General features: G+C 52.6%; 2 protein-coding genes across 14 annotated transcripts in view; one reads left to right on the plus strand and one right to left on the minus strand.

Moving 5' to 3' along the window:
* The window catches only part of SECISBP2 (SECIS binding protein 2), a 40,282-nt gene extending 37,760 nt beyond the window's left edge, over positions 1-2,522 (plus strand). For all 6 annotated transcript variants that reach the window (XM_032164489.2, XM_032164491.2, XM_032164492.2 and 3 more), the window contains 3 exons: positions 271-425; positions 860-1,052; positions 1,585-2,522. In XM_032164489.2, coding sequence (XP_032020380.1) covers positions 271-425; positions 860-1,052; positions 1,585-1,688 — 452 coding nt within the window. In that variant the 3' untranslated portion in view covers positions 1,689-2,522. The remainder of the gene's footprint in view (positions 1-270; positions 426-859; positions 1,053-1,584) is intronic.
* A 1,966-nt stretch (positions 2,523-4,488) lies between these two features.
* Positions 4,489-26,899, minus strand: part of SEMA4D (semaphorin 4D) — a 93,346-nt gene continuing 70,935 nt past the window's right edge. For 5 of the 8 annotated variants that reach the window (XM_032164484.2, XM_032164479.2, XM_032164483.2 and 2 more), the window contains 3 exons: positions 22,816-22,988; positions 22,695-22,738; positions 18,855-21,247 (listed from right to left, as the gene is read on the minus strand). In XM_032164484.2, coding sequence (XP_032020375.1) covers positions 20,322-21,247; positions 22,695-22,738; positions 22,816-22,988 — 1,143 coding nt within the window. In that variant the 3' untranslated portion in view covers positions 18,855-20,321. Of the gene's footprint in view, positions 5,332-6,345; positions 6,444-6,657; positions 6,868-10,092; positions 10,125-18,452; positions 18,672-18,854; positions 21,248-22,694; positions 22,739-22,815; positions 22,989-26,899 lie in introns of those variants that run through there. The other 3 variants (XM_032164486.2, XM_032164487.2, XM_032164488.2) reach the window with 3 other exon arrangements.

The raw sequence follows: 26,899 nt of genomic DNA on the forward strand, positions 1-26,899 counted from the left end.
AGTGGTCTGGCATGTGGTGAGTTTCAGTAATACTAATACTTAACTTTTCCTGTTAAGACAATACCAGCTGTGGGTTTTCTTTCCATTTTCCCCCATATTTTTGGAGAGTTGATTCTGCAACTTGCTTTCTCCTCGTATTTTCAGGGGCCTCTGCCTTGGGTATAAAATCATAGATGGGTGTGTTGCTAAGAAGAAGCTCTTTGCAACCAGTATTAACACCACACTCCATGTGACATGTCTTCCTGTCATTTTTCATTGCCCTTTGACCAGGTGGGCTGGATGACACTTTGCACACAATTATTGATTATGCCTGTGAGCAGAACATTCCCTTTGTGTTTGCTCTCAACCGCAAAGCTCTGGGGCGCAGTTTGAATAAGGCAGTTCCTGTCAGCGTGGTGGGGATCTTCAGCTACGATGGGGCCCAGGTGAGCGCACAGGGCACAGGCCTCTTCAGTCACTGCCCATGGGAGGAAGTGGGGGCAGGTGGTCAGTGTGGGCTCACCCACAGAGCAGCCCCAGAACCTCCAGTAGGCTGTCATTGAGGAGGAGCCACCACTTACGCAGAACCTTCTTACAAAAAGGTAGCCTTTGTCTCCTTGACAGCATGGGGGTGTCTGGTTCTGAACTGAGCTCTGTTCTGGGCTTGCTGCTGACATAGTGGCACCTCAGGCAGGCCCAAGAAATCGGCCTAGCCCACTCTTCCCTCTGGGGCAGCATCCCTGGTACCTACCCATAAGCATGAGGTCCACATTACCCCGTGTCACCCCTGCTTCTCTGTGGAGGTGGCCATTGCTGAGTTTGAGGGACCCGTGTCCTCTGTAGCTGGGGTATTACCTGTGTGCTCTCACTTGTGCCCAAGGATCAGTTCCACAAGATGGTTGAGCTGACAATGGCGGCCCGACAGGCGTACAAGACCATGCTGGAGAATGTGCAGCAGGAGCTGGTGGGAGAGCCCAGGCCTCAGGCACCTCCCAGCCCACCCACACAGGGCCCCAGCTGCCCTGCGGAAGATGGCCCCCCAGCCCTGACAGAAAAAGAAGAGCCACACTACAGTGAGTGCTTAAGGGAGAGTCGTGTCAGGTCGAGTGTCCTCTAAATTATTTATTGACTTTAATTAGAGTCCCTAGGAGAGCAGCTTGACAATGCTGCAAGACCAGCTGAGTAGCAGGGCCTGGTAAGTCCAGCCCATTGCCTAAGAGGTATTATCAGACTTTTGAAGTGGGTAGGGCTCGTCAGTGACTATCTCAGACTTCAAGTCAGATGTCTTTTGACAATGGGTGGCCTTAAGGATAGCTGTACCCAAGACAGGCTTGGAAGGCCAAGTAAAGGTTCAGTCCTCTCCTAGCCCACCTACACAAGGCCCCAGCTGCCCTATAGAAGATGGCCCCCCAGCTTCTGCTCAATAAGGGGCAGCCCGGCCTAGCAGGCTAAGAACAGTGAGTGAACGTCTGCCAGGGCACCTCTGAGCACCGTGAGCTGCTGGGCAGTGGCCACAGGCTCCCTCTCTCATGCTGCTGGTTTTCTTTCAGGAGTTTTCCTACTTGTTGATGCCTATTCCTCACTCGTGCTCTTTTCTCATTTTAGTTGAAATCTGGAAAAAACATCTGGAAGCATACAGTGGATGTACCCTGGAGCTAGAAGAATCCTTGGAGGCTTCAACCTCTCAAATGATGAATTTGAATTTATGAGAGTTCTTGCCTGTGTGTCTGTATTTTGGGTAAGGAGGGGAGGTCTGAAAAAGACTGGGGCTTTTTCCTCTCAGTTTTTCATGACAATGTAATTTGTGTAACTGTTGAATCTGGAAATTGGTCAGCATTAAAGGGCACATGAAGCAGTGTCTACAGGCGTTCAGTGCTGCGGAGCCTGTTAAAGGTCACTCAGATGTGCAGGTGTTAATCTTCTCTAAAAGCCAGGTGATACAGCTCTGGCTTTCTGAGCACACTGTGGATCTGGAAAATACTGGAAAATGTGATACTTAGAATACTTTGGCTGCTAAGGAAACTTCCTCTCCATTGCAGAATAGCTGAGCGAAGTGAGTGAGTTTGCAGAAAGCAGGTGAGCTCCTGCCTGCTGGAGGTGGCCATGGAGGGCCATTCCCACCTGGCAACAGCACCGTCCTGCAGGGAGCCACTTGGCAGAAGGGTGCAGGGCTGCTGGTGTCAGAGCAAGAGGGCTACAGGGGAAGGGCCCTTTCTCAGGGGATGTAGCTTTTTAAAGAGATTTGGGAACACTTGGAGGATCTGCTAAAGTGAGCCTCAGAAGGAAAATTGGTTTTCTAACCTGTGACTTTTTGAAATGAATTATTCCTTTCAGTCTTTATTTTTCAAAGAAACAATGTGTATTGAAGTACCTAGATTTGTTTGATAATCAACAAATCTTTCCTTTTTAAATGAACATATTCTGAATGTGGTTTCTGTCTTAGACCAGGAGGACAGTTTACTTTCGTATTTTCCCTGTAAGTGAGAGGGCTTATTTATTTTAAATAAAGAGTAATTATTAAATTTTGTTTCAGACTCTGGTGATTTTAGGCTTATCAGTGGTCTTTATCTTACTTGATGATTCCTATGTCTTAATTTATCTCCTTTGGACAGTCTGGGCCCTGAAATAAAAGGGGGCCGCGTAGTGGGGGTTCTGCTATTCCCAGGACTCTTAGGTCTGGAAGTAGTGATTGATTGTCAAAGCCTCCAACACTGCACAGACCTGCCGGAGCCAGATCCTGGCTCAGTCCCGACCTGCGCTTGCGTTTTCACCACAGCCAATGGCAGGAAAGAATTTTCACTGCTTTTTGCTTGTCAAGTAAGCAGGGTATTGTTTTGGCTTTGAAAGTGCTCTTGATTGAATTCAGTCATGCCAATATTGTACCTCTTGAGAAGCGGCCTGTGATGAGCAAATAAAATTGGAATAATGAGTCAGAAATGACATGCTATGGGCAGGGCTGGAAATGTGACCAGAGGTTGGTGTATGAAGGCACTGTCTGCCCTGTCATCTGTGGAGCTCACAGTGACCAGTGTGAGCCTTGCTGTTCTTTACACGTTCTGAGCTGTTTAGACATGGGAAGTAGATGTGGTCAGCCAGGCCATCAGTAGTCCCAAGCAGCAAGTCATCTCCACCCATTTATCTTTCAGGGCAGTCAGCAGGGCCAGCAGGAAAGGAGAGGTCTTTCCTGCTTCCTCCTCCCCTCATCAGTAAGTAGCAAGTCAGTTGTGGTAAGTTTGAAAATAGGAGATTATTTGAGAATAAAAGTTCCAAAATTAATTTGTGGGGAAAAAGACAAAATAGCCTATCAGCTGCACTCAGCAGCTAGAATTTTAAAATTTGATAAATCAAAAAATTAAAGATCTCTACTAGAGATGAATTCCTCTGCTCAAAGACCCTTTTTAGAGCTCTCCAGGTCTGTGATATTTGTTTTGCTAATCTTAAGATAAAAGCAGCTTAAACAGAGTAGGTAGGCTTTTCAACATTTCATGCAGCTGCTGAGAGCTTTCCTTTTCCTGAGATTTAACCAAACTCTCATCACGTGGTTGCCTGGTGATGCTATCATTTTCTTGGCAGTGAAGGACTCCAGCTGAGGCCACTGCTGCAGGTGACTTCGGCTCCCTCAATGTGCACATGGTGCCGCGTGAAGCACACAGCTCTGGGCCAGGGGCGCCAAGTACAGTCATTTAACTGAACAATGTACAACTCTATTTTTATTTTTTCCAGCAGAGCAAAGACTCAGAAATTCATCCTCATCCTCATAAATCCATTTCCCAGTAGAACACTCCACATTATTAAAACTTCAAGTATGTAATTATTTTGTTAAGCATGAAAGTGCTTGAAATCCAGACTTCAGGAGAAGAGACAGAAAACAGCACCAAGAATATAAGCCCAAAGCCCATAGCATTTCACTCAGCAGTTTGTAGTGGTTGAAGCCACATCCAAAGCAAGAACCATAGTGAGCTGATGGATATTTTACAGGAAAACTTCAGGTTATGAGTGTGTGATGGTTCTGTGAGCAAGACTGGCATCCTTGGCTGGATGGGCAAGCACACACCTCACAGGCAGCTGGGCCTCTCAACTCGGGGTGCGGAGGGGGAACGTGTGGAGACAACCAGGGTGTCTCCAGCATCATCTTCAGGACACCTCTGTCATGATGGATCCTGAAGGAATTAGCAGGCGATGTATGCTGATCCCACACAAAGGCCGGTAGAGAATTCGTCCAGCTCCAGAAAGGGGATGCAAAACAGGTCATTGTCACACTGCTGGGAAGACACTCAGTATTTGCTATGATCGCCAGAGGGGTGCAGCTTGACTTTTAACAGAGGCTTTGGTTTTATGATAGACATGAAAACTGTCATTCTACAGACAAGAAGAGACGTATGTATAAGATTAAAGGCTGAGCAGCTTTAGGACAAGTTCACACACACAGTGACACAGTCTTCAGAAATAGATACAGCTTTAATAATTAGAGACTTGAAAGCAAGTAGAACAAAACACTCATGAGACACATTCCATTGTCAAGAAATTTAATATGGCACCAGGAGATTTGCATAATTGACCTATTTATTTGGCTTTCTGCATCAAGCTTGGTGTCCTGTTGCAGAAGCTGAGCATTGACAGGGGACAGAGGCATAAACTGCAGCGCTTGATAAAATAGAGCCCAGTATTCTGAGGTTAATGAAGAAAACACAAAGACTTGACAGATGATGCATTCCCAGATCGCATCTCACAGTCATTCAAGGTTTAGGGCAAGGCATTTTCATGTGGAGTCTCACCTTTTCTTGTCCCAGTCATGCATCTTAGAGTTCCTTGGCTAAGTCTGTAGGTAGGAGAAGCAGCAGGCTTGATTTGCATCAATAAAAGCAGTGATCTGTGCTGGCCATGCTAACCCTGTTGGCTGTTAGGGGGTGGGGGCACTCTGTAAAGGGGAGTCACTGGGATGGTGTAGGATCAGCCTTCAGAGCCTGCTGCCTGACCCTAGAGGAGGAGCCTGCACACAGGCTGCTGTTTTAGTTCATGAGCAGCTGTCGAAGCCTGTTAGCCATCCTGGTTACCTGCTTGTGCCAGACAGAACTTACTGTCCCAGGTAAGCACCTAATCAATTTTTTAAGTCTTAGTTCCTGTCACAGGCCCACTTGGGTTCTGGGCTTCTCCACTGCCCCGCCTCTGCCCATCAGGTGGTGGCCCAATGGCTGTGTTCAGAGCAGGCTTGGGCAAGACAGCTCACAGTTGTGCGGGACCAGGCCTTCTCTGGGGGTGGCTGTGGTCAGTGGCAGCAGGGTCTGGTTGGGGTTGAGGTCGGTGTCAGGGACTCCTTCCTGGTGGCTACAGGGTGTCCTTGCTACAGCTTTCCTGAAAGAACAGTGTGGTCTTTGAATCCTTGGTGGAACGGATGGGCCTTTCCTGCTCCACAGCCCAGTCTGCCTCATAGCCCATCCCGGGCAGAGCACTCAAGGCCTCAGCCCCCTGTTATGGTTCCCCTCCTTGGGGTCTAAAGATCCAAATGCCAGGAGTGGTTCTCCCATACGTGACAGGAAGGCAGAGCAGCAGCACATTCACTCCACTCCCAGGTTGTGCTGAGAGGGAGGAGGGCTGGAGAGAGAGAGCCTATGTGTGCTGAAGTATAGAGGATCAGCTGTAAATGCCCAGCCTTTGGTGGCAACAGTTTGGGGGGTGCTGCTGGCAGCCACATAACCCACACACTTTAACACACATTTGAGTGCTGCAGACCCCACCCCAGGTGGTAGCACACCCAATGATGAATCCCTACCTTTGCCTTCTGTATTGGCTATTTGGGAGCGAGGGCTGGACAACTTTGTCTCCATGGGGAGACAGGGAGCCTCTAGGGAGCCTAGCCTGTCTAGGGAGCCTCTGCCCCGCTGCGTGCAACTTCCATGCCATAGCCCAGTTCCTGCCAGGGCTTAGCTCAGGAAGCCACTCCCCCTGACCCCTCCAGCAGGTGCTGCAGGTGAGGCATCCAGCCAGGAGCTACCTCGAGGATTCCCCACCTGTCCAGGTTTCCTGCCCTCCTCAAAGGAGTGACTGGCTGAGTGCTCTGTACAGAGCATGCGGTGGCCGTGGGGGCCCATCTAACCAGACATCCCCACCTATGAGTCCCTCCCAGTCTCGCCTCCTTCAGTCTCTTAAGGGCTGGGGCCAGATGCCCCTTGATCTCCTGCAGCCTCAGCAACAAGACGTGGGATTTCCCCCCCAGTGTTGCAGATTTCATAAAGGAAACTGCTCTGGGGCTAAGAGGGAACAAGTGGGGTCCATGCTGAATGGGGCCCTTGAAAGATCCACTGGATGTGGCAGGTGCCCTGCCCCTAGCTCCAGCCCTCCTTTCTTTGCCCGGCTGCTGCCACGTACCCACACCTTCCTCCAGCTCTGCATCATCCGGTCGTGCTCCCCAGCCACAGCCCTCCAGGCAGAGAGCTCTCTGGTCCACTTCTCCTGGTGGGTCACTTCTGGAAAACAAGCAGGGTCCCCAGGTCAAAGCTCTGTGGGCCTTTATGGCACCCTTGATGCCCACTGGCCACCTTTCTCAGTGGAAAGCCAATAAATCCCAAACCCAAAATGCCACCGTGCAAGCATACTTTCCAGCATGTTTTTTTCACTGCCATTGTAAATAGTGAAAAATCACCTCATAAAAGGGTTATAGTGGGCATGGGAATCACTCACCAGGTCTCATCACAGCAACCTGCACCTTCGAAGTCTTGTTCCCTGCTGAGGAGAGGACAGAGCAGCGATACTCAGCGCTTTCCCTGATGGCATCCTGCAGCCAGCTGAGTGCATGGGCCCTGCCATCAGGCAGTGCATGGGTCTGCACAGGGACACAGGTCTCCAGAGCTCGCCCATTCTTCTCCCAGACAAAACGAATGTCTGCAGGACCTGGGGGCACAGACCATTTCCACCTCTGAGTCCACATTTAGGACCCAAAGAAGCTGCCCCACGAGGGTGCAGGGGGGTTACCTCTGCTGTCCCAGCTGGACCTGAAGTGACTTGGGACAACTTCCAATTCAGTCCCTGGGACTCCCTGGAGGTGGCTTCCCCATGGCCAGCGGGATCCTTGGCTTGGCCCCTGTCCTGTGGACTTCCTGCTCTTTGACCTTAATTGCCATTTTTCAAAGCACACTTGTGTGGTCTGTGCCCCCTAGGACCCCCTTTCTTGCAGCGCTGTGCTGGTTTCCTGCAGAATGGTTCTGGGCCTTGGAACAGCATCCCACCCCACCATGGCCCTGCTGCCACACACATCCTGTGACCACATGGACAGAGACATCCCAAAGGCTCTGCCATCACCAGGGCCACAGCATGGAGAGGCCCAGAGCTCGGCCAGCTGTGTGCTGAGGGGGCTGGGCCAGAGTGGGGACCATGAGGGCCTGTCTCTCCAATTGAGACACTGGGACCTGGGGTGGGCTTGGAGGGGAGTAGATGCCACAGGCTGGAGAGCTCGGACCCTGGTGGGGGCCGGGCCCTACAGAATTACACTGGGACTGCCGAGTGCAGCACATCCAGGATGGTCTTCCAGCCTTGAACATGGACCCTGGGCCCGACATTGGCCACTTCTACCACAAACCTCTGTTGTTTTTCTCTGGGCTTTTGATCTTAATTACTTATTGAGAAAAATAGAGAGGCCAATTACTTCACACACTCTCAGACCATCTGTTGCAACCTGCCAGGGTGGAGCCTGGCTCGCCTCAGCTTGTCTGAGGGAGAGATCAGGAGGGTGGGTGAGGCAGGGACATTCCCTTGTGGCCCAGGCTGCCTTGCCTGGGGAGGCCAGCCTCATCCCAGGGCAAGAAGGCTGCGAGGCCAACCCTGAGAGCTACCCCTAGACTCTGTATTTGTTCCAGGTGGCTGGGGTGGGGCTGTGAAAACCAGAATGTTGGGGGTTGGGGGGCGCCCACAAGCAAGGTCTGGTCAGCAGGTCACCTCCCGGCCTTCCTTGCTCGTGAAGTCTGTTGGCCCTCCAGGGGCTGCTGGCCATGTTGGGACAGGCTCAACTCCCTGTCCCTTACTGAAGGAAAAACAAGCACATCCACTTTGATCTGCTTCACAGCTTCACACACTGTCTTCCACTCAAATGCAGAAAGGGCTGAGGGGGGCCACGCTCCCACTAAGCTCCAGCCCCAGAGTGTACAGACTGGGGCTGAGCTGGGATGGCGGGGAGGGCCAGGCCAGGCCCTGGAGGGCAGATGAGGTGGTGCAGGTGCTGCCTCTGTCTCTGAAGCTCCTGCTAGTGGTGGGGCTGGGGAGGCTGGCCAGCCTACGCTGCTGCTTCTGTCTCCCACAGGCACAGCCTGCATCAGGCCAGGCACCCCAGCAGCATGGACTGGGGTGACACCCTCCCACCTCCTGCCTAGCGACCTGTCTCCCTGACCAGCACCTGCCCTTCCTCGAGGCCCACCAAGGCCCCCAAGTGGGCCATGGGCCACCTAGACCAGTGCCAGCCATGGCCTCCGCTTGACCATGACACCTCATAAGAATTGGTCTTTAGAAGTTAGATTCGCCCTAGATGCCCATCAACCTCGGAATGACAAAGTGAAGTGTGGCTTCATGGAGAATGTTCAGTAGTGAAAAGGAAGGAGTTCAGAACACTGAGCAGGTAAAACAAATTCCAGAGCCAAAAGAGTCCAAAGTACCTGCATACACAAAAACTGGCCTTGTTCTCAGGTGTAGGGGCAGGGGTGCATCCAGATACAGGTATTAAATGGTGTAGGAGGACCCACACTCCCCTCCCTGGGCAGGACAGTGGCGGCCAGAGAGCTTTTCATTTCTGTGGCACATGTTGATTTTTGAAAAGAAGAGATTGCCAGTTTAATGAAGGTGACTTTAGTAATGCATTTTCCCTGCTTTACTGACTGTGGCATCTGCTCATCTTTGTCCAGTCTCTTGGTCAACAATTCCCCACTGTCCAGGATCATCAGAGAATGCTCCTCCCAAGGACTTGACCAAGCTCAGACCCTTTAGCTGGACAGTCCTAGGAATGAGTCCCGAGGCAATGATGGGCCCAGTAAAGCCCTGTTTCTATCAGTGAGGAGTTGGGAAATGTCCAAGAAGGGGGCCACAAGTCACTCATTCCAAGTGCCATTAAAGAATATTCAGCAACACAGAAAAATACTGTTAAGTGAAAGAATATCTAGGAGTGTGTGCATATATGTACACACCCATGTATACATGTGTGAACGTTGATACAGTCATGGCCTAAAAATGGCCGGGATGCTGGTGGTAACTACCTCTGGATGGTTAAATTTAGGATTGTCTAAATTTTTTCTTTATACTTCCCTGGAGTTTCCAAACTTAAACAAGCATTGCTTTTATAATAATAATTTTTTATAAAAGTGTTACTTTGATGGAAACATTCTGTAAACTCAAGGAAATTCAGAAGGTGCTCCAAAACTGTTTTGCCTGGCGGCCCATCTGGCCCTGGCCTGGTGGACAAGCCCTTGTGAACAGGTTTGGCTTTTGTGCAGAATTTCTTGTGCAGAATTAAAAAAAAAAAAAAAAAATCTTAACACTCTATAATTTGTTTCTTCCCACTCAAAATGTTTTGGACTCTAGCCACAGATAATTCCATATATCTATCTACAAATATAAGTACATATTACATAGATGTACAAACATATGTCTCTATGTACATCTAGGTGCCCATCAACTGGGGAATATATATACCCTTTCCCAGCTGATGGGCATCCAGGTAAAATCTCATTTTAAGAAACAGATCTTTTTTGAGCTGTTATGATCAAGTAACACTTTTCTTTGAACAGACAGTGAAGTGAGTTCTATAAAAGCCCAGTCTCCTCCCTCATGTGATCTGCACCAAGAACCATCCAGGGGACTGGAGTCACTGAGTCACAGGAGCCTCTGGAAGGTTCTCATGACCAAGCCCTTGAGACTAAGAATCTGGGTGGCCTAAGCTGGATTGGATTCATCACCCAACGCCCCATCATGGGACCACTGACTGCAAAACCCTCAAAGCTCTACACTCTTGGGGTGTGAGCAGAAACAGACACATGTGCTTACCACCGCTAACATGAGGCATCATTTAGCCTCATGTTAGCTATTTAAATATGTGCTTGATCATCATAAGACATTAAAGATGTTAGAAGTACTTACGTTCCATGTATTCCTTTTTAAACTATCCAACTCTTTCTGAATGCATGAGAGAGAGGGAAAGTGAGAGTTATCATCAGTGTGCAGGGCCACCCCCTCAGCACCACACCCTCAGCAGGACGGGGCAGCAGCTGCAAACCCAAGTCTGTCCCATGGAGGCCTGCTGGGGAGCTCCTGGAATCCTGGGCCCCCAGTGAGGAGCTGTCTTCCATCTCCCAGCAGGGCCTCCTGAAAACACCACTGGTTTCTTGCCTGGGCCAGTGTTCCAAGCCCCCTAACCATCCAACCCCGTTACCTCAAGAGAGTGGCCAGGCTGGAGTGCTACTCCCAGATCACCCCCTTGGCCTCTGTGGGGTGGGGACAAGAGGCTGGTCTGATGCTGTGGGGCTCAGCAGCCACCAACCTGGATGTGCCTTGGCTCTTCCCAGTGGCGAGCCAGGTGACACTGGTCGCACCCTCAAAGAAGGGAAGTTGTCGTGGCTTAGAAGGATCTAGGGTAGAGGTCCTGATGACAGATGCTTCCCCCTGGCCCTTCCTGTCACTGCAGCTAGCTTAAGTTGGAGGCAAATAAACTTTAACTGCTGTGGCAGATGCCGTAGGTAATGACCTTTCTCCTACAGCTAGGACTGTCGTGAGAAGACTGATCACCTTGGTATAAGCAAGGGCCAGGTTTATCCACCAGGGCTAGGTTTATTACATCTACTCAGGAGTCCGGGGAGGCTGCCGGCAGCCTGGGCTCCAGCACTCACCTCCCACCTGCTCACCCCCACCCCAAGCCTCTAACGGAGCCAGCTGGTGCCAGGACCACCATGGCTTCAGAGCTTTGTGGATGTGATCACAAAATGTGGAGCTGATTCTACTCTGCCACAAACCAGGTGCCCTCTGGGCAGTGGCCTCGCCCTGAGGAAGGCCTGGAGGGGTGGTGAGGCATCTACCCAGTGACTGAGTTGCTCTGGCTCATCCTGGAAAGTGCCCCCACTGCCATCTCCTGCAGCACTCCTCTGTGTCCTCCCCACATCCCCATGCATATGGCCCACTCTGACCTCAGGGCTGGCTGCCTCGGGGCCAGCCCATCTCCCAAACTCGCATCCAGGTGGCCTTCCTGCAACTAATGGGGCAGCCGGGCACATCTCCAGAGGGGCCATTCTCTGCACACAGTGCTGGCCGCTGGCCATCATGTCTTCCATGATGGGACTCCTGGCTTGTCCCTGCCCATACCTGCTGCCCGGGCCTCACCCGGACACCCGCTCCCAGCCTCTTTTCCCGAGGATCCTGCTGCTTCCCTGGCCCATCTCTGTGCTCTCTCCTTGGGGCAGGGTCTTTTCTAATCCTGGCCCTGGCCCCTCCTCCCTCCCAGACTCTGGGGACCCTTCTGGGGACAAGGACAGTGCAGCTGGGGGTATGCCCTGAGGCCCTGTTGGTCATCCTTTCTGTCCTCTGTTGAAGTCACAAAGTAGCCAGGGGCCCTGAGATGAGGAAGGAGAGAGTGAGACCCCTGCCACACAGGTAGCAATTCTGACAGCTCCCTTCTCTGAGTCCTCAATCTCCCTGACAGTCACCAGGCCGACGCAGCCTAACGTTTCACTCAGGTACACTCTGACCACTCAGGGCACTGGACCAGCCCCAGCGCTTCTGGAATGCACCTGTTCATGCCTGCCACTTACTGGCCAAGCTGCCTTATCAATGTGGGCAGGAATTTTGAACCTCTTCTCTGCAAAGGGACCGGAGCAAGTACCACTGAGGCATCTGTAGGCATTGCCTGGCTCCATGGGGGGCCTGTGGGAAGGCACCACTGAGGCACCAAGGGCATTTCCAGACCCCAGGTAACCAGACAGCTGTGTTGTAAAGGCACGTGGAATTATCACAGATAACAGAAGAGACATGGACAGCTTCTGGTGAAGCGGCCCCATCTAACATGCTAAGGACCTCAGAGCACAGGGAGTTGATAGCACCACCTTGTCCTCTCCAGCAAGGGTGGCCCAACACACAAGGTCAACTAATTCCCAAGATGGCTGTGGCCTTTCAAGAGAGTCTGAAACAAAGGGAAATGTCACAGAGCAGCTGGAACACACACGTGTGCCAACAGGCCACTGTGGCTGCTAGGAACGGGGGCCCTCTCCAGCCCCCGGGGCCCCTCAGAGAGGCCCAAGGGCACCTGCTGCTGCTGCCCTCTGATCCCAGTGGTTCCAAGGGCTCTGATTTCTAACACTGTAGTTAAAACATAAAAGGCCATCCCAAATCCAAATATCCAAATGCTGCCTAAAGTATGGGGGAACCATTATTAGCTTTGAAAATGACACAGGTCTAAACTTGACATGGAAGATAGTCCTGGCAGGGGTGAAGGCAGGGCCCTGACAAGGTGAAGACTGCACTTTGGTTAAAAAATTATATCAATCTATTTCTGTGTGTGCACACTAATGTACAAGTGCATGATTTGTATCTGCATGTAGACACAACCCATCCGCCATTCATCGCTATCAATCCTTACGTTTGTATGCCAGATGCGCTATGTGCTGGCACACAGGTGGTGGGGTTATTTTTTCACCCATCTGTATTCTGAGTGATCCATGAGGAACTTCGGTTCATCAGTTCAGATGGGCAGAGCTCGGCTGCATGCTAACTTTACTTCACCAGCTCCAGACCGCTCTCCTCTCCTTGCCAATACACATGCTCCTCCACTTGCCACGGGGTTGCATCCCAATAAACCCACTGAGTTGAAACGATCCTAAGTCAACAATGTGTGTGTGTGTATGGTTGTGTATGTGTGGACGTGATTGTGTGGTGTGGTGTGGGTAGCGTGCATGTGCCTGTGTGGTGTGTATGTGCTTTGGTGTGTGCAGTATGTGTGGTGGTGTGTGCGTGTCAACAGTGGTATGATTGGTGTTTGTGTGATGTGTGTTGTATGCTTTGCTGTGTGTGGTGCGTATGAGTGGTTGTGTTTGGTACAGTGTGTATGGGGGTGGTTGTGTTTTAGGTGTGTACAGTGTGTGTGTGTCGTGTGTGTTGGTATGTGTGCACATGTGCAGTGAGTGTTCATGTTCTGTGTGTATGGCGTTTGATGTGTGTGTGGTGTGCGTGATTTGGTGTATGTGATGTTTTGTGCTGTGCATTTATTGTGTGCATGCACATGGTATGTGTGTGTTTGGTGGACATGATTGTGTTTGTGATGTGGTGTGCGTGTTATGTCGTGTGGTGTGTGTGTTGTACATGTGTCATGTGTGGTGTATATTGTGGTGTATCTGATGTATGTGTGGCGTGTGGTGTGTGTGGTGTGTTTGTGGTGTGTGTGGGGTGGGGTGTATGTGTGGGGGTGGTATCTGGGGTGGGGTGTGGCATGTGTGTGGGTGTGGTGTCTGGGGTGTGTGGCGTGTGGTGTGTGTGGTGTGTTTGTGGTGTGTGTGGCTGGTGTGTGGTGTGTGTGGTATGTAGGTGTGTGTCTGGTTTGTGTGTGTGGTGTGTATGAAGGGGGTATGGTGTAGTGTGTGTGATGCTGGTGTGTGGTGTATGTGGCATGTGGTGTGAGGGAGTGTGGTGCTGGTGTGTGGTATGTCTGCTGTGTGGTCTGTGTAGTGTGTGTGGTATGTGTGTCTGGGATGTGTGTGGGGGGTACGGTGCATGGCATGTGTGCAGTATATGTCATGCTCGTGTGTGGTGTGTGGGGTGTGTGTTGGGGTTGTGTGTGTCTGGGGTGTGTCTGGGATATAGTGTCTGGGGTGTGGTGTGTCGGGGGTGTGTATGTCTGGGGTATGGTGTGTGTCATGTGTGGAGGGGGTGTGTGGGGTGTGGTGTGTGGAGGGGGTGTGGTGTGTGTTGGGGGTGTGTGTCTGGGGTGTGGTGTGTGTGTGGGGTGGGGTGTGTGTCTGAGGTGTGGTGTGTGTGGGGGGGTGGTGTGTATCTGGGGTGGGGTGTGGTGTGTGTCTGGGGTGTGGTGTGTGTTTGAGGTGTGTGTGTCCCTGCCCGTCCTTCACGGCTGGTACCAGGGTGACTGACTATAGTATATGTGCATTGCTAGTCACATGACAAAGCTTAGACAGCAGTCCATCCCAGGGCCAGCGCGGTGCAGGATGGCTGTGCAACAGCTGTGAACACTCTCAAGGCCACTGTCCCTCCCGTGCGGCCACAGTGCACACTGAGGCAGCTGCCAGCTCCCAACTGCTCCAGGCCCTGCCGATGCACTCAGTCCCCCAGGACTCAGGATCATAGGGCTAGCGGCTCCCAGGGCATGGCCCCAAGGAAGTGCAGTCCTGACCTGCCCACCCCTCTTGTCACTGAGCCCAGGGTACCATGCTTGGGGTGACACCCTGTGCTGTCTCACCTGGGCACTGCAAAGGCATGGTTCCCACCATGACACCCCAGGGGTGTCATAACCTCCCTTCTCAGGACCGTCCCATCCTGCCCCAGGGACAAGGCTGGCCTGTGCCAGGGCCATCAGTGGATCTTTCCATATCATCTTCCGCTGACAATTCCTAGTTATACTAGAGGAGGGAGCTTCCTAGAGGCGAGAACTGTGGTGGAGAAGGGACGAAACGTGTCTAGGTGGAGAGGGGCACTGGTGGCCAATCTCCCACCCCAGCTCCTGACATGGGCCCACAGGTGTGGCCCTGTCCCTCCCTTGGATGGGCAGCGAGGCCCCTGGGTGCAGGACAAGGGTGGGGCTCCACCCCACCACCGGGCCTCAAGCTCTCCCATCCCCAGGACACAGGCCTCTCCGCCCTACTCTGCCCACATGGCCACATCACCTCCACCACACCCCACATTGGGCCCTTGTGCCCTGGCAGCCTCTGCATACACCACGAGCTATGTTTTCCTTTGTGCGGACCCACCCCGATCCCCTTTCAGGGAGCGCTTTGGCCTCAGAGGGCCCTCACCTCTCCTGGATGGCCGGGTCCCTGGGGCCACTTTCTGAGCACTGGCCAAGTGTTGGGGCAGGTGGGGACATCTCCGGGGTGACACATGGGCCTCCAGCAGCTCTGGGGCAGACCCAGTCCCCAAGTGCGACCCTGACCAACTGACCTTCAGTCAGCCCTCTCTGGGGGGTGAGACGCTCCCCAAGACACAGGGTCACCCAGCAGAGCTACAGGCACCAGGACGCAGCATGGGGAACTGAAGATGCCACAAATGTCCTCTAAGTTTCATATTCTAAAGACACTTTGCTAGCCCTTTAATCAGACAGCCCCCAAACCACTGTGACAGCTACCACGAAAACAGCCATTATAGCAAAGAAAAACCTAGCCAAGTTCCAAAGTAGCCCTGCCCTGGGTGGCTGGGGGAGGACACAGGAGGAAGCGGTAGGCCTGTGCCCTGACTGCACTGTATTGCAATCTCCAGGCCCTGGGCCTCACCCAGAATGGCTCATTCCTGGCCCACAAGGCAGCAAATGGCACTCACTCTCCTCAGGAAAGTCTCTGGGACTTGCAAGCCACGCTGTGGCCTCTGCCGCAGGAAGCATCTACAGACCCCAACAGAACCCTGGAGCCTACTCAGGAAATTCACAACCATGAGTTCACGGCATGCCCATGATGCCCTGGCCTCGGCCCACCCTTGAAAAGGCTGAAGCCACTCCCTCCTAAGCTGGTCCTCCCTGGGGAGGTCTCACAGCCCTCGCAGGCTGTGGCCTCAGTGGAACAAGGGAACAGGAATGTCCCAGATGGGGCCAAATGCCTCTGGAGAGAAAGTAAAAGACCACATGAAAAGGTGGTGGCGGAGGGCTGGGGGCCTCAGTTCCCAATCTCTTCAGTCCATCCTGAGCACTGGCAAAGGACCGCGCTCCTCCCTCAGCTCCCCTACCCTCTACACACTGCTCCTGGCCACGCTGCTGCAAGCCCACGGCTACATTCCCCATATCCATCTATGACCGCCAGCTTTCTGTTAGGCCTGGCCATGGGAGTCATCGACAGGAGACAGGAAGTTGGAAGGAAGAAACATTTTTGTGGCTTCAAGTAGGACCTCCAGCAGTGAAGGCAGTGTGGCAGGCAGGGAGAGGCTACAGATCACACGGCCACAGCCTCGGTGGCACAGCAAGTGAGACTGAGTGTTTGACATTTCGCTCTTTCTGCCCATGGCTGGTAATGGAAACCTCACCTTCCCACTTTGTTCTCAGCCCTTTTATCACCTTTGTAACCAATTCCCTGTGTTAAATTCTCTGTGGTTGAAATACCTGGGGTGGTTTCTGTTGCTGTAACAGTGATGTCCCTTCTCCCTGGGCACCCATCTTTCATTACCTGCTGACCCCAGGGGCTTGTGTGTATGCCCGCCTAGCTACAGGAGGTACACCTGGAGCCTCACATTTAATAACAGCAGCCGGGCATGGTGGCTCATGCCTGTAATCCCAGCACTTTGGGAGGCCGAGGCGGGTGGATCCCCTGAGGTCAGTAGTTTGAGACCAGCCTGGCCAAGATGGTGAAACCCTGTCTCTACTAAAAATACAAAAATTAGCCGGGCATGGTGAGGCGTGCCTGTAATCCCAGCTACTAGGGGGGCTGAGGCAGGAGGATCGCTTGATCCTGGGAGGCGGAGCTTGCAGTGAGCCAAGATTGTGCCACTGCACTCCAGCCTGGGCAACAGAGCAAGACTCCGCCTCAAAAATAAATAAATAAACAAACAAACAAATAACATCTCCTGACCATACGGCCTACCTGCATCTGCCGGCAAAGGAGCCCTGGGTCCACGGCCAGTTCAGAGACCCACTGCCCGCTTCCCAGCCTCCCCACCAAGGAGGAGCTTCCTGGGTCTGCCTGAAGGACTTCAGTGCTGCGACAGGACACAGGCTCCATGGAGACATGAAGTCCTCCGGGATGCCTGCACTAAGGCAGGCAGCTGTGAGAGCGGCCACAGGTGGCTCAGCACAGGCTTGGTCCGTAGCACTCAGTGGAGGGCAGGAACCACACAAGCTGGCCCAGCAAAGCTCCATCTCCACAGTGCTCCACGCTCACCGGCAGCTTCTCCTGTCCAGTGCTGGCTGCCAAGGGACATTCTGGGCTCAGCAGACATGGGCTACCTGGGGCTCTCAGAGCTTGTTTAACAGGAGAGGGCAGCACCTTAAAACTCTCAGGTGCTACTGACAGTGTGTTTAACATGTTTAAAAAGAGAGCAATTGGGTTTGCTTTTCCTCTTCATTAACTTCATTCCTCCCCTCGGGCAGGCTCTAATAGCCTACTTCCTTTCTTTCTGTATCTACTGATCAGTCAGATGACAACACAGGGGCCACCAGGGCTACCACGCACTGCCTGAAGCACAGGGTACATCTTTGAAGTGTGGTTCTGGACATCTATTATCTTTCAAGAGCAGATATCCCATCCGAATATTTTCCATTCCAGGGCAAATTCCTCCAGGGTCCCAGAGGAGTACACTAGACTCTCAGTCTTTTCTGTTTTTATTTTATAATGATGATGATTATTTTTGAATCAGGGTCTTGCCCTGTGGCCCAGGCTGGAGTGCAGTGGCACCATCACACCTTACTGTAACCTCAAACTCCTGGGCTCAAACAATCCTCAAGGCACATGCCACCAAGCCTGGTTAGTTTTTTTCAAATTTTTTGGTAGAGATCAGGTCTCGCTATGTTGCTCAAGCTGGTGTGAAACTCCTGGCTTCAAGTGATCCTCCTGCCTTGGCCTCCCAAAGCAGGGGAATTATGCCCGCCAATCTTTTCTGCTTTTAAATACCACGAAGCAAGTCATTAAAACAACTCCCATTCTGGAAGCTCTTAATTTTTTAAAATTTCCAAATTTTAAACATATATCAACCTCCAAATTGTTAGCAAAAATAGAAGCACTCTGGCTCTGGAGGCTGAGGCAGGAGGATGGCTTAAGCCCAGGAGGCAGGGGCTGCAGTGAGCTATGATTGTGTCACTGCACTCCAGCCTTGGTGACAGAGGGAGACCCTGTCTCTTGAATTTTTTTTTTTTTCTTTTTTTTTTTTTTAAGGGAGAAGCAATCCTTACCATAGGTTGGGAAACTGGGGCCTTTGGGGTAAATCTGGCCCACCGTGGATTTTTACAAATAAAGTTTTATTGGCACACAGCCCTGCCCACTCATTGTGTATTGACTATGGCTTGTTTTACAATACAACAGCAGAGCTGAGTGGCTGTGACAGAGCCTGCGGTCCACAAGGCCTAAATATCTAGCCCTTTACAGAAAACACTGGTTGACCCCTGTATACTAGAAGTCGCTTCACACTGTCCACAATTTCCCTCGGGATGGACCCACAATGAAAGCGTGAAATGGCTCAACCCGAGGGATGCAGCCAGGACAGATAAAGAAGGTAAAGGAACACGTGGAAGGATGCGGAGGATGCCCCCGCCCGCCCCCCACCTGCGGGAGGAGACAGATGGACAGGGCACAGGGGACAGAGAGGGCCCAACTCACCTGTGGCCTGGCAGAAGAGATGGAAGGTCCCCAGGGCGTGCACGTGCTGTGCCTGGTCACTCAGGAAGGGCGGCAGCAAGGAGACCCTCGAGCTGCTGTCGGGCCCCGCACCCGAGGCCGGCCAGGGGGTCCAGGGAGAGGAAGGCCTCCTGTCCCCCGCATGGCCCAGACAGGACAGGGAAGAGGAGCCAGGAGGAGGGAGGGGCTTAGGAGACGAGGCTGTGAGACAGAGAGGACAGAAAAGAGAGGGCACTGAGGAAGAAGTCGCCAGGAGCACGTCACAGGCCAGAGAGAGCAAAACACAGCAGGAAACTGACAGAAAAGAGTGAGCCCAGCTGTCCCGCCTGGGCCATGCAGGGGCGGGGGGCTGCACAGCCTCCGCTAAGGAACGTCTTCCCCAAATCAAGGATAGAAGCTTCTCATTTATTTGGGTACTTTCCAAATGTATACAATTCAAAGTAGAAAAATAAAAACAAGGTAAATCTTATAAAACACAAATGTTTACACCAAAATGGTCAAATCCTATCATGCTGGAAGATGAGACTGTCCACACACGCACACAAACATCCAGAGTTTATTGCTCTTCACCATGGAAAAAGAGTCTCTTCCCGATGGGTATTTACAAAGCAGAGAGATGGAGTGTGAAATTAACCAGTGTTGAAATCGTACCACCCATTCGCATCTTCAGGACAGTGGCAGGAACAGCGCTGTGCGCTTGAGGGTGCTGTGGTCACAGCTCGCGGCCCTGGCCACCGAGGCCCAGTTCCCTTCCAGTGGTGGGCAGCTCAGTGAGGCTGGATGGAAAGTCTGGGCAGGCAATGCGTATGAAATTGAAGCAAGAAGAGAAGGGAGATGTTCAGAGAACCAAAGGCGCCCTTGTGAAGGTTCCATCTGTCTCACAGGAGGTTCTGACCGACAGCTGTGGGCTCCAGATTGTACCGCGCTCCCATCTCAGCTCTGGGCCAGCCTGGCTCCACTCAGCTCATCCAGGCCACCTTCCCTTGCTCAAAACCCACCTCACGGACATGGGAAGGTCCTCCTCTTCGAGAGAGTAAAAGTTAAAAAAAAGAAAAAGTAAAACGAAGTACAGAAAGAAAATCTCTCCAAAAACAATGCTTCCCTCAAGGAATAAAGTTAAAAAAAAAGAAAAAGAAAAAGGTGAGTGGGCTCCGGGCAGTGTTTATGTCTACATTTCTAAAAGCAGAAAGAATGCATTTAGCAAAAGGAAGTTTATCCCTGAGAATCTTAAGCAACGTAAGCCATATTTTATGCCAAATATATAACAAAATCTGGAAGATATACATCTTCTTCTAAATATTAAAACATCTGCTTCTGTAATTAAAAAAAAAAAAAGACCCATGACATAAACACAATCAAAGCAAAATCCTAAAAAAATAATTAAGTGGAAGAAAAGGTTCGTGCCAATCTGGACAACAGGCGATAAGTTACCAATCTGATAAACTAAAACGTCATTTCCAATCTGGAATTAAATAATTTTTTAGTGGCTGCTACGGGGAGGGGAAGCCGAAGGGATGCTCTTCTCAGCCAACAGAGGTCCAGCCACCTTTCCCCCACTACAGAAAGGGCTCAGGAACTCTGCGCCGCCCGTGGGCCTTCTTCAAGTACTCCGACTGAGTTCGGAACACAAGACCGGGATGCAATGCTTGTCATTTTTCCGAAAGGACAAAGAGAAACCAAGTCACAGGCTCAACCCAAGAGAAAATAGACAAGAGGACTGAGGTTGTCTGCACGATGCGGGCTAACCTACACAGCACTGCACGAGACTCGGATACTGAACAGGAGAAACACAAAACTCTCCACGCCTGGACACGTCGCAGCCGAGGCGCCGGCGGGGACACACAGCCAGCCTCAGTCTCCATCTGCGTCTGAGTCAGCGAACTTCAGCTCACACTTGACGTCGAAGGGCTTGTCCCTGGCGGAAAGGTCGTCGATCCTTTGTGAGTCCTCCCTATCCGTGGGGACTTTGCTGGTGATGGTGTCTTGCTCGGTCTCATAGCCGGTGTCCAGGGCTGGCTTGGGGTGCTCCCCATTCTGCTGGGAGAAGCTCCCTGGCTCCACTAACGTCTCCTTCAGGCTCTGCTCACGGTCACAAAAATCTGACTTGGGCTTCTTCTTCCCAATCAGCAGGGCTGAGCGGAATTTCAAGCACTGTCTGGGCAGGTATCCCTTATAGCAGTTGTAGAAAAAGAGGCAGAGGAAGAGAACAAAGAAGAAGAGGAAGAGGGACATGAGGAGGCGGTTGTCGCTGGACTTAAGATACATGGTTTTCTCCGAGTGGAGCTGGGGGACCGTGTTGATGACGATCTTTGGTTCGCAGGATGTGCCAGTGGGCGCAGGCTTGGGAGGAAGGGTGATGGCCCCGGAGGAGGTGGCCTGCACGGCTGGGGTCGGGGGAGAAGACCCTTGGGTGGATGCCACCAACACTTTGGTGGCAATCCTACTACCTTCTGTCTGAACAACTGACAAGGTGGGGGCCACCACGGGCTTTGGAACCACCTTCACTTCCAGGACGTGCTTGGCAACCACTTGGAAGACCGTCTTGTTCTTAACCCTCTCCTCTGACAGGCACTGGTACACCCCACTGTCTCCTTCTGACAAGTTGAAGATGAGCAAGTTTTTTCTGCCCATAAGACCGTACTTGGGGCTCTCGGCCTTCAACACGCCATTCTGGAACTTCCAAAAGACCCGGGCCAGGTTGGATTTTTGGGAGCATTTCAGTTCGGCTGTGCCACCGTGCTTGAAAAAATGCTGCCGGTAACTTCCTTTACTTTTATCTGGAACATCAAAATAAACGTGCACAGCGTCAACAATCCCCATTTGCTATTTAACAACTTCTTTAAAATACCCACAAGATGACGCAAGAGTTTCACCCACTGGAGCAACACGGAATCTTCCAGAACAACTAAGGAGATAAAGACATGCGTGACCAAAAAGCAAAGATGAGCCCTGGATGACAGCCCATGGGGACAAAGAAATTGGAGGCAGCTCTGAGCAGCAGAAATCCCATTTCTCACCCGTGTCCCAGAAGAAAACGCGTCAGGCTGGGGAAGCTGAGCAGAGGCCAGTTCTGTGCCTAGTGTCAGCTCTTTGAATCAGACACGAGACGCTTCTGCTAATGACTACAAGGAAGGCTGGCCTTGCAGTGCATCTCAGCACTCTCCTCCTGCCTAAACTTTTCTTTTTTTTCTTTTCTTTTTCTTTCTCTTTTTTTTTTGAAACAGGGTCTGGCTCTGGTGCCCAGGCTAGAGTGCAGTGGTGCAATCACAGCTCACTGCAGCTTCAACGCCCCCAGCTCAAGGGATCTTCCCACCTCAGTCTCCAGAGTAGCTGGGACTACAGGTGTCCACCTCCAGGCCTGGCTAATTTTTGTATTTTTTGTAGAGACAGGGTCTCACCACGTTGCCCAGGGTGGTCTTGAACTCCTGAGCTCAAGTGGTCCTCCTGCCTCAGGCTCCCAAAATGCTGGGATTACAGGCGTTGAGCCACTGTGCTCGGCCAGCTTTTGTTTTCTTTTTAGAGTCTGGGTCTCACTTTGTCACCCCAGGCTGGAGTGCAGTGGCATGATAAGCTCACTGCAGCCTTGAACCCCTGGGCGCAAGCAATCCTCCTGCCTCAGCCTCCCTAGTAGCTGGGACTACAAGCGTGTACCACCATGCCCAGCTGCCTAAACTTTTCTTAGTCTGATGACAGCTGTCTTGTCAGGGTCAGGAGGACACAGAACTGAGGGTCAAGTCTGCCTTTAGCACCCTGGAAGGTGGCTGCTGGGGAAGGGGCATCCTGGCCTGATGCCACCCCTCCCTCTGGGTGTGGCGCTATTTCAGACATCCACAGGCGGGTGAATCCCAAGTGGGAGCCCCAGGGGAAACACCACCCCAGCCCTTCCACTGCCTGAGGATTAATCACTCATGGGCTCCTTTCTCCCCATTTATAACAGGCTTAGGTTTTGTTTAATAAGCCCCAAGCTAAGCAGAAAGAAAACAGGATGGTTTTGGAAGGAGACTGCTTCCCAGTAAACAGATACACTCTAAGTGGCTTCAAATACTCTTTTGGCAAGAAAAAAAGACAGAGAAGACCACGAGTCTGCTGCAGGACACTTCACCTCTGTTCCAAGTGGAGAAAGAAAAACAAAACACACACAAATGCCACAGAACCGAAGCACCGTGAAATGGTTACAAGACCTCGCCACTCCCAAAGGAAATGGCATGTCGAGGAGTCACTCACCCGGGCACACAGAAGCATCACCGCTCATCTCCTGAATCAAACCCCTGCAAAACAACCGGCACGTGTTACTCACCCACACACACACGGGGAACATCCCCGGGCAGTGCATCCCGCCCCATACCTGCTGGGGCTCTCAGTCTGGTGCAGAGCCACGCAGGTCGCTGTGGGCGGGCTCCAGGCACAGTAGGGGTCCCGTGCCAGCACACAGTCCTCGCAGGTGCCGTGCTTCCCACAGAAGGCCAGCGGGGCCTGGACCACGCCCGAGTTAGAGCCAGCATAGACGAACCTCTTGCCCTGCATGTGTGAGACAAAGGAGAACTAGCATCAGGCAAGCAGGCATCCAGGAGCATGGCCTCTGCTTCTGCACCAGTGTGTGGGAAGCAGCCAGAGTGTACCTTCAGGGGACGTTGCAGTAAGGAGAAGAGGTACTCAGAACCAGAGGCAAACAAGGCAGGTCTGTGACCTTCCGGCAGAATCCACATGCTATGTCAGGGCTCACTGGGCCTTAGGTCCAAATCCCTCTCTCCCCTGTCTGGTCACCCACTGCCCGGGTCCTGCCCTCCAACAGAGCGCTTCTCTGCATGTGTTTCTCTCAGCCAGTGGGGAGGCTGTTCAGTCCCCACCTCCAGATCTCCTCCCTGCAGACGGGGATGCATAAGCCTGGCACTCCCAGTCATCTTCCCGGCCTCGCTACAAGTGAGAAGGGGCTGCAGCCAGAGGCTGAAGCACACCACCTCGAAGCCCAACCTTGTCCCCTGAGCCAGAATGTGGGCACCTGTGGGCAGGGAGCCTCTCGTGAGGGTATGGATCCAGCAGGGGCCTAACGTAACGGGGATGCCAAACGGACGACATGCAAAGGATGAGCAGATCGCGATACATAACATAAAAAAAGGAACAATGCCTTTTGCTTTTCACATGTCTATATATAAAAGGGAAGAGCTCACAGACGGGAAATCAACCTCCGAGCTCCAGAGCAGCCACACCCACAGCAGAAGGTAGGTGAGACTCTCCCACCTTCTGGGACACTTGGTTCCCAGTGACACCAGCTTCAGGTCCATCCTATCAGCCCACCTGGCATCAGCAGTGCCCAGCACACAGGCATCCAGGGCTGCTGACTGCTTTTGAACGGAACTCAGCTGGAAGGAGGGTGCCCCACACTGCACCCACCTGAAGCTCGGGGGCGTGCAGCAGACCTGGAGGTGGCCGGTGGAGCGCGCTCTGCCCAGGGCATCTGCCTCAACAGCCTGGGAACACCTTTTGGTTAACAATACAAGATTCCCAAATTTACACACGACTTAGTGGTTTACAATCAGATGAAACATGACCTTCATCCTCAGAGGATACACTCGGAATCAACTTCAGAGTGTGGCTGGAAGATCACAGGCCCTGATGCCAATACAGGAAGCCCCAGGCCACACACCCAGCTGTGCGGACACAGACCCACGAGAGAAAGGGAAAGCCCCCAAGGAAGGAAACTGTGACAATACACAGCAGAGGGAACATGGCCTGCCGCTGCCCTCACAGCAGCAGCAGCAGCAGCAGAGACCTGGGCAGATGAGGCCACGTGTGAGCCACGTTTGTGGGAAGGATTGAGGATGACATCCTGGATCACAGTTCGGGCATCGCGCGGCTTGTGGAGGTGGCGGAAACATTCTCTGGCAGCAAAGCCAAGCTAGGTAACTTCCAAGGGACAGCTGGTCCTGCTGGGTCCCGCGGGGGGCACCTGCGAGGTGGCGTGAACACCATGCAGTACAGAGCAGGGTGCCCTGGGTGGCCAAGTGGGGCCTGCCTGACTCCTCACCCCAAAGAGAGGCTTGAGGGTAGCTGTGGAGGGTGAGGTGGGCTGTGGGGGGCAAGGCCCGTCCCAACGGGATCCAGACCACCTCCTGCACCCTGCAGGAGACTCAGCCCCAGCTTCTGCTTCTCCCGGATGGGGCTGGGCTGGAGCCCAAATGAAACTGAGCTGTAAAAACTAAACGACGCCACACGGAGACCAAGGGATGACTGTGGAAGGGAAGAGGGGACAGGGAAGGAGGAACTGGCCATCAGGACAGCCAGCTGTAACTGCTGCAGGCAGGACCCACTGGTGGATGTGGATGTCAGTGGGCGGGAGAACAGGGCATTTCTGTAGCCTCCAAGTCTGTCCCTGCAAATAAGCATGAATGACTGTGGGGGTTTCCCACATGACTCCCCTGGGAGGTGGGGCTCACTCTCCCCCACCCTCAGTGTGGACTACATGCCCCGACACACTCGGCATGGAAAAAGACGGCGGTGACTTGGACAGAATGACTAAGGTCATCACGCTGGTGTGTCATACAGATGCCACATTCCCAGAAAGCTCCCTCTTTGGTGCTCCCCCTAAAACCACGACCCCAAGATAATCACAAGAATACACCAGACACACCACAAAACACCAGACCACTCCTCTCCAGGAGTGCTGAGGTCAGGGAGGCAGGAACAGAGCAGCAGCCAAGGAGATGCAGTGTCCAGTGCAACCCGAGGTGCTGAGCCAGGAATGTGGTGGGTGGGAGGTAAGAGGTCCACGGTCTGGGGTTCAGGTAACGCACTGCACCATGACAGCACCTTGGCTCAGATAAATGCACACTGGCTATGTGAGACATCGGACATGCACAGCTAGGTGGGGGCGCTCAAGATCCTTCTGTGCAATCATCAAAACTCTTCTATAAATTTAAAATTATTTCAAGACAAAATTTTTAAAGGAAAAGAAAAAAAACCTGACCAGGCACCTGGCAGCATGAGTGAGGCCCGCTGAGAGCAAGCCTGTCCTGTGCACTCCTGCCCCTCAACGCCCCCTGTCTCCCCCTTCCCTGGACCTGAGGATTGTCCCCTTGCAGGCAGCTCTCATGCTCCCATCTCTGTCTCTGCTGCTGTGTGTGCGCGTCGGACCCTGAGGGCAGGTTGGAGTGACAGTGGACGTGATCAGAGGCAATTGAGCTGTCCAAGTGCCTTCCTTGCCCTCTGCTACGCTAGCTGTAGCTCAGCATCCCAAGGAGTCCTGGTGAAAATACAGACAAAGCCTACTCGGTGGGCTCGGAGAGGGCCGAGCAAACTGCATCTGCTGTGTGCGCCCAAGGAATGGAAAGCAAGGACTTGAGGTATCTGTACACCCACGTTCACAGCACCACTGTTCACAGGAGCCAGAAGGTGGGAGCAACCATGTCCATCAAGGGATGAACGCATACACAAAATGCGGTATTCACATACGACAGAGGAGTATGTAGCCTTGGAAAACCCTGACCCCTGCTACAGCAGGGAGGAACCTTGAGGACATTACGTTAAATGAAATAAGCCAGTTACAAAAGGATAAATACCATGTGATTCCACTTATATGAGGTACCCAGACAGAAACAGAAAGCAGAATGGCGGCTGCCCAGGGCTGGAGGAGGGGAGAATGAAGAGTTTGGATTTCACAGGTAAAAAGCTTCTGTTTGGGAAGATGAAAAGCGCCCTGCAGACAGACAGTGGTAATGGCTGCAAAACAACGTGAATGTTCTTAATGCCACTGACATGCACAATGAAAAATGGTTAAGACGGCAAATTTCATCTGATGTGTATTTACCAAAATAAAAAGCAAAACGCCATGCTTGTCATCAGGGGAGAGGAGGTGAGGGTGGAGGAACAACGCACCTCCCCAGCTGTAGGACAGGGGGAGGGCGTGGTACTGGCCGTTTCTCCATTTGCTGATCACCCTGAGAGAGCCTGATGGGGTCAGGGGGCACAGTCTTTTTACCACTGAACAGCCACTTCCTGCTGCCATGGCCATGGAGCTGGGCCTTCCACCCCCATCTGGAGCCTACTGGGGCCCAAGGAGAAGGCACAGGACCCCATGGCAGGCAGGATGCATTTCCACCTGTCCAGGCAACTAAGCCACGTCCCCACGAATGGAGGCTCCTACAGAGACAGGTGGGTCGGGTGGTCCAGTAGGACCAGCAAGCGCTTCCCCAAACCCACTGGCTCCTCCTCCTGGGTGCGAGGCTCCCTGTGTGGCCAGCTGCCCTGGTGTGGCCATGTGACCGAGTTCTGGGAGATGGCAGGTGGGCACTGACCCATAACCCTCTCTATGCAGCCCTCCTCTTCCTACCCCCTTCTGCCTTTGAGGATCAGTGCCCATGTGCCCTGGAAGCCTCCGCCAGCCTGGATCCCTAAGTGACCCTTGGAACAGAGTGTCATTCTCACGAATGTCC

The sequence above is a fragment of the Hylobates moloch genome, unplaced genomic scaffold (genome assembly GCF_009828535.3).
Source record: "Hylobates moloch isolate HMO894 unplaced genomic scaffold, HMol_V3 SCAFFOLD_10, whole genome shotgun sequence".
NCBI lineage: Eukaryota > Metazoa > Chordata > Mammalia > Primates > Hylobatidae > Hylobates > Hylobates moloch.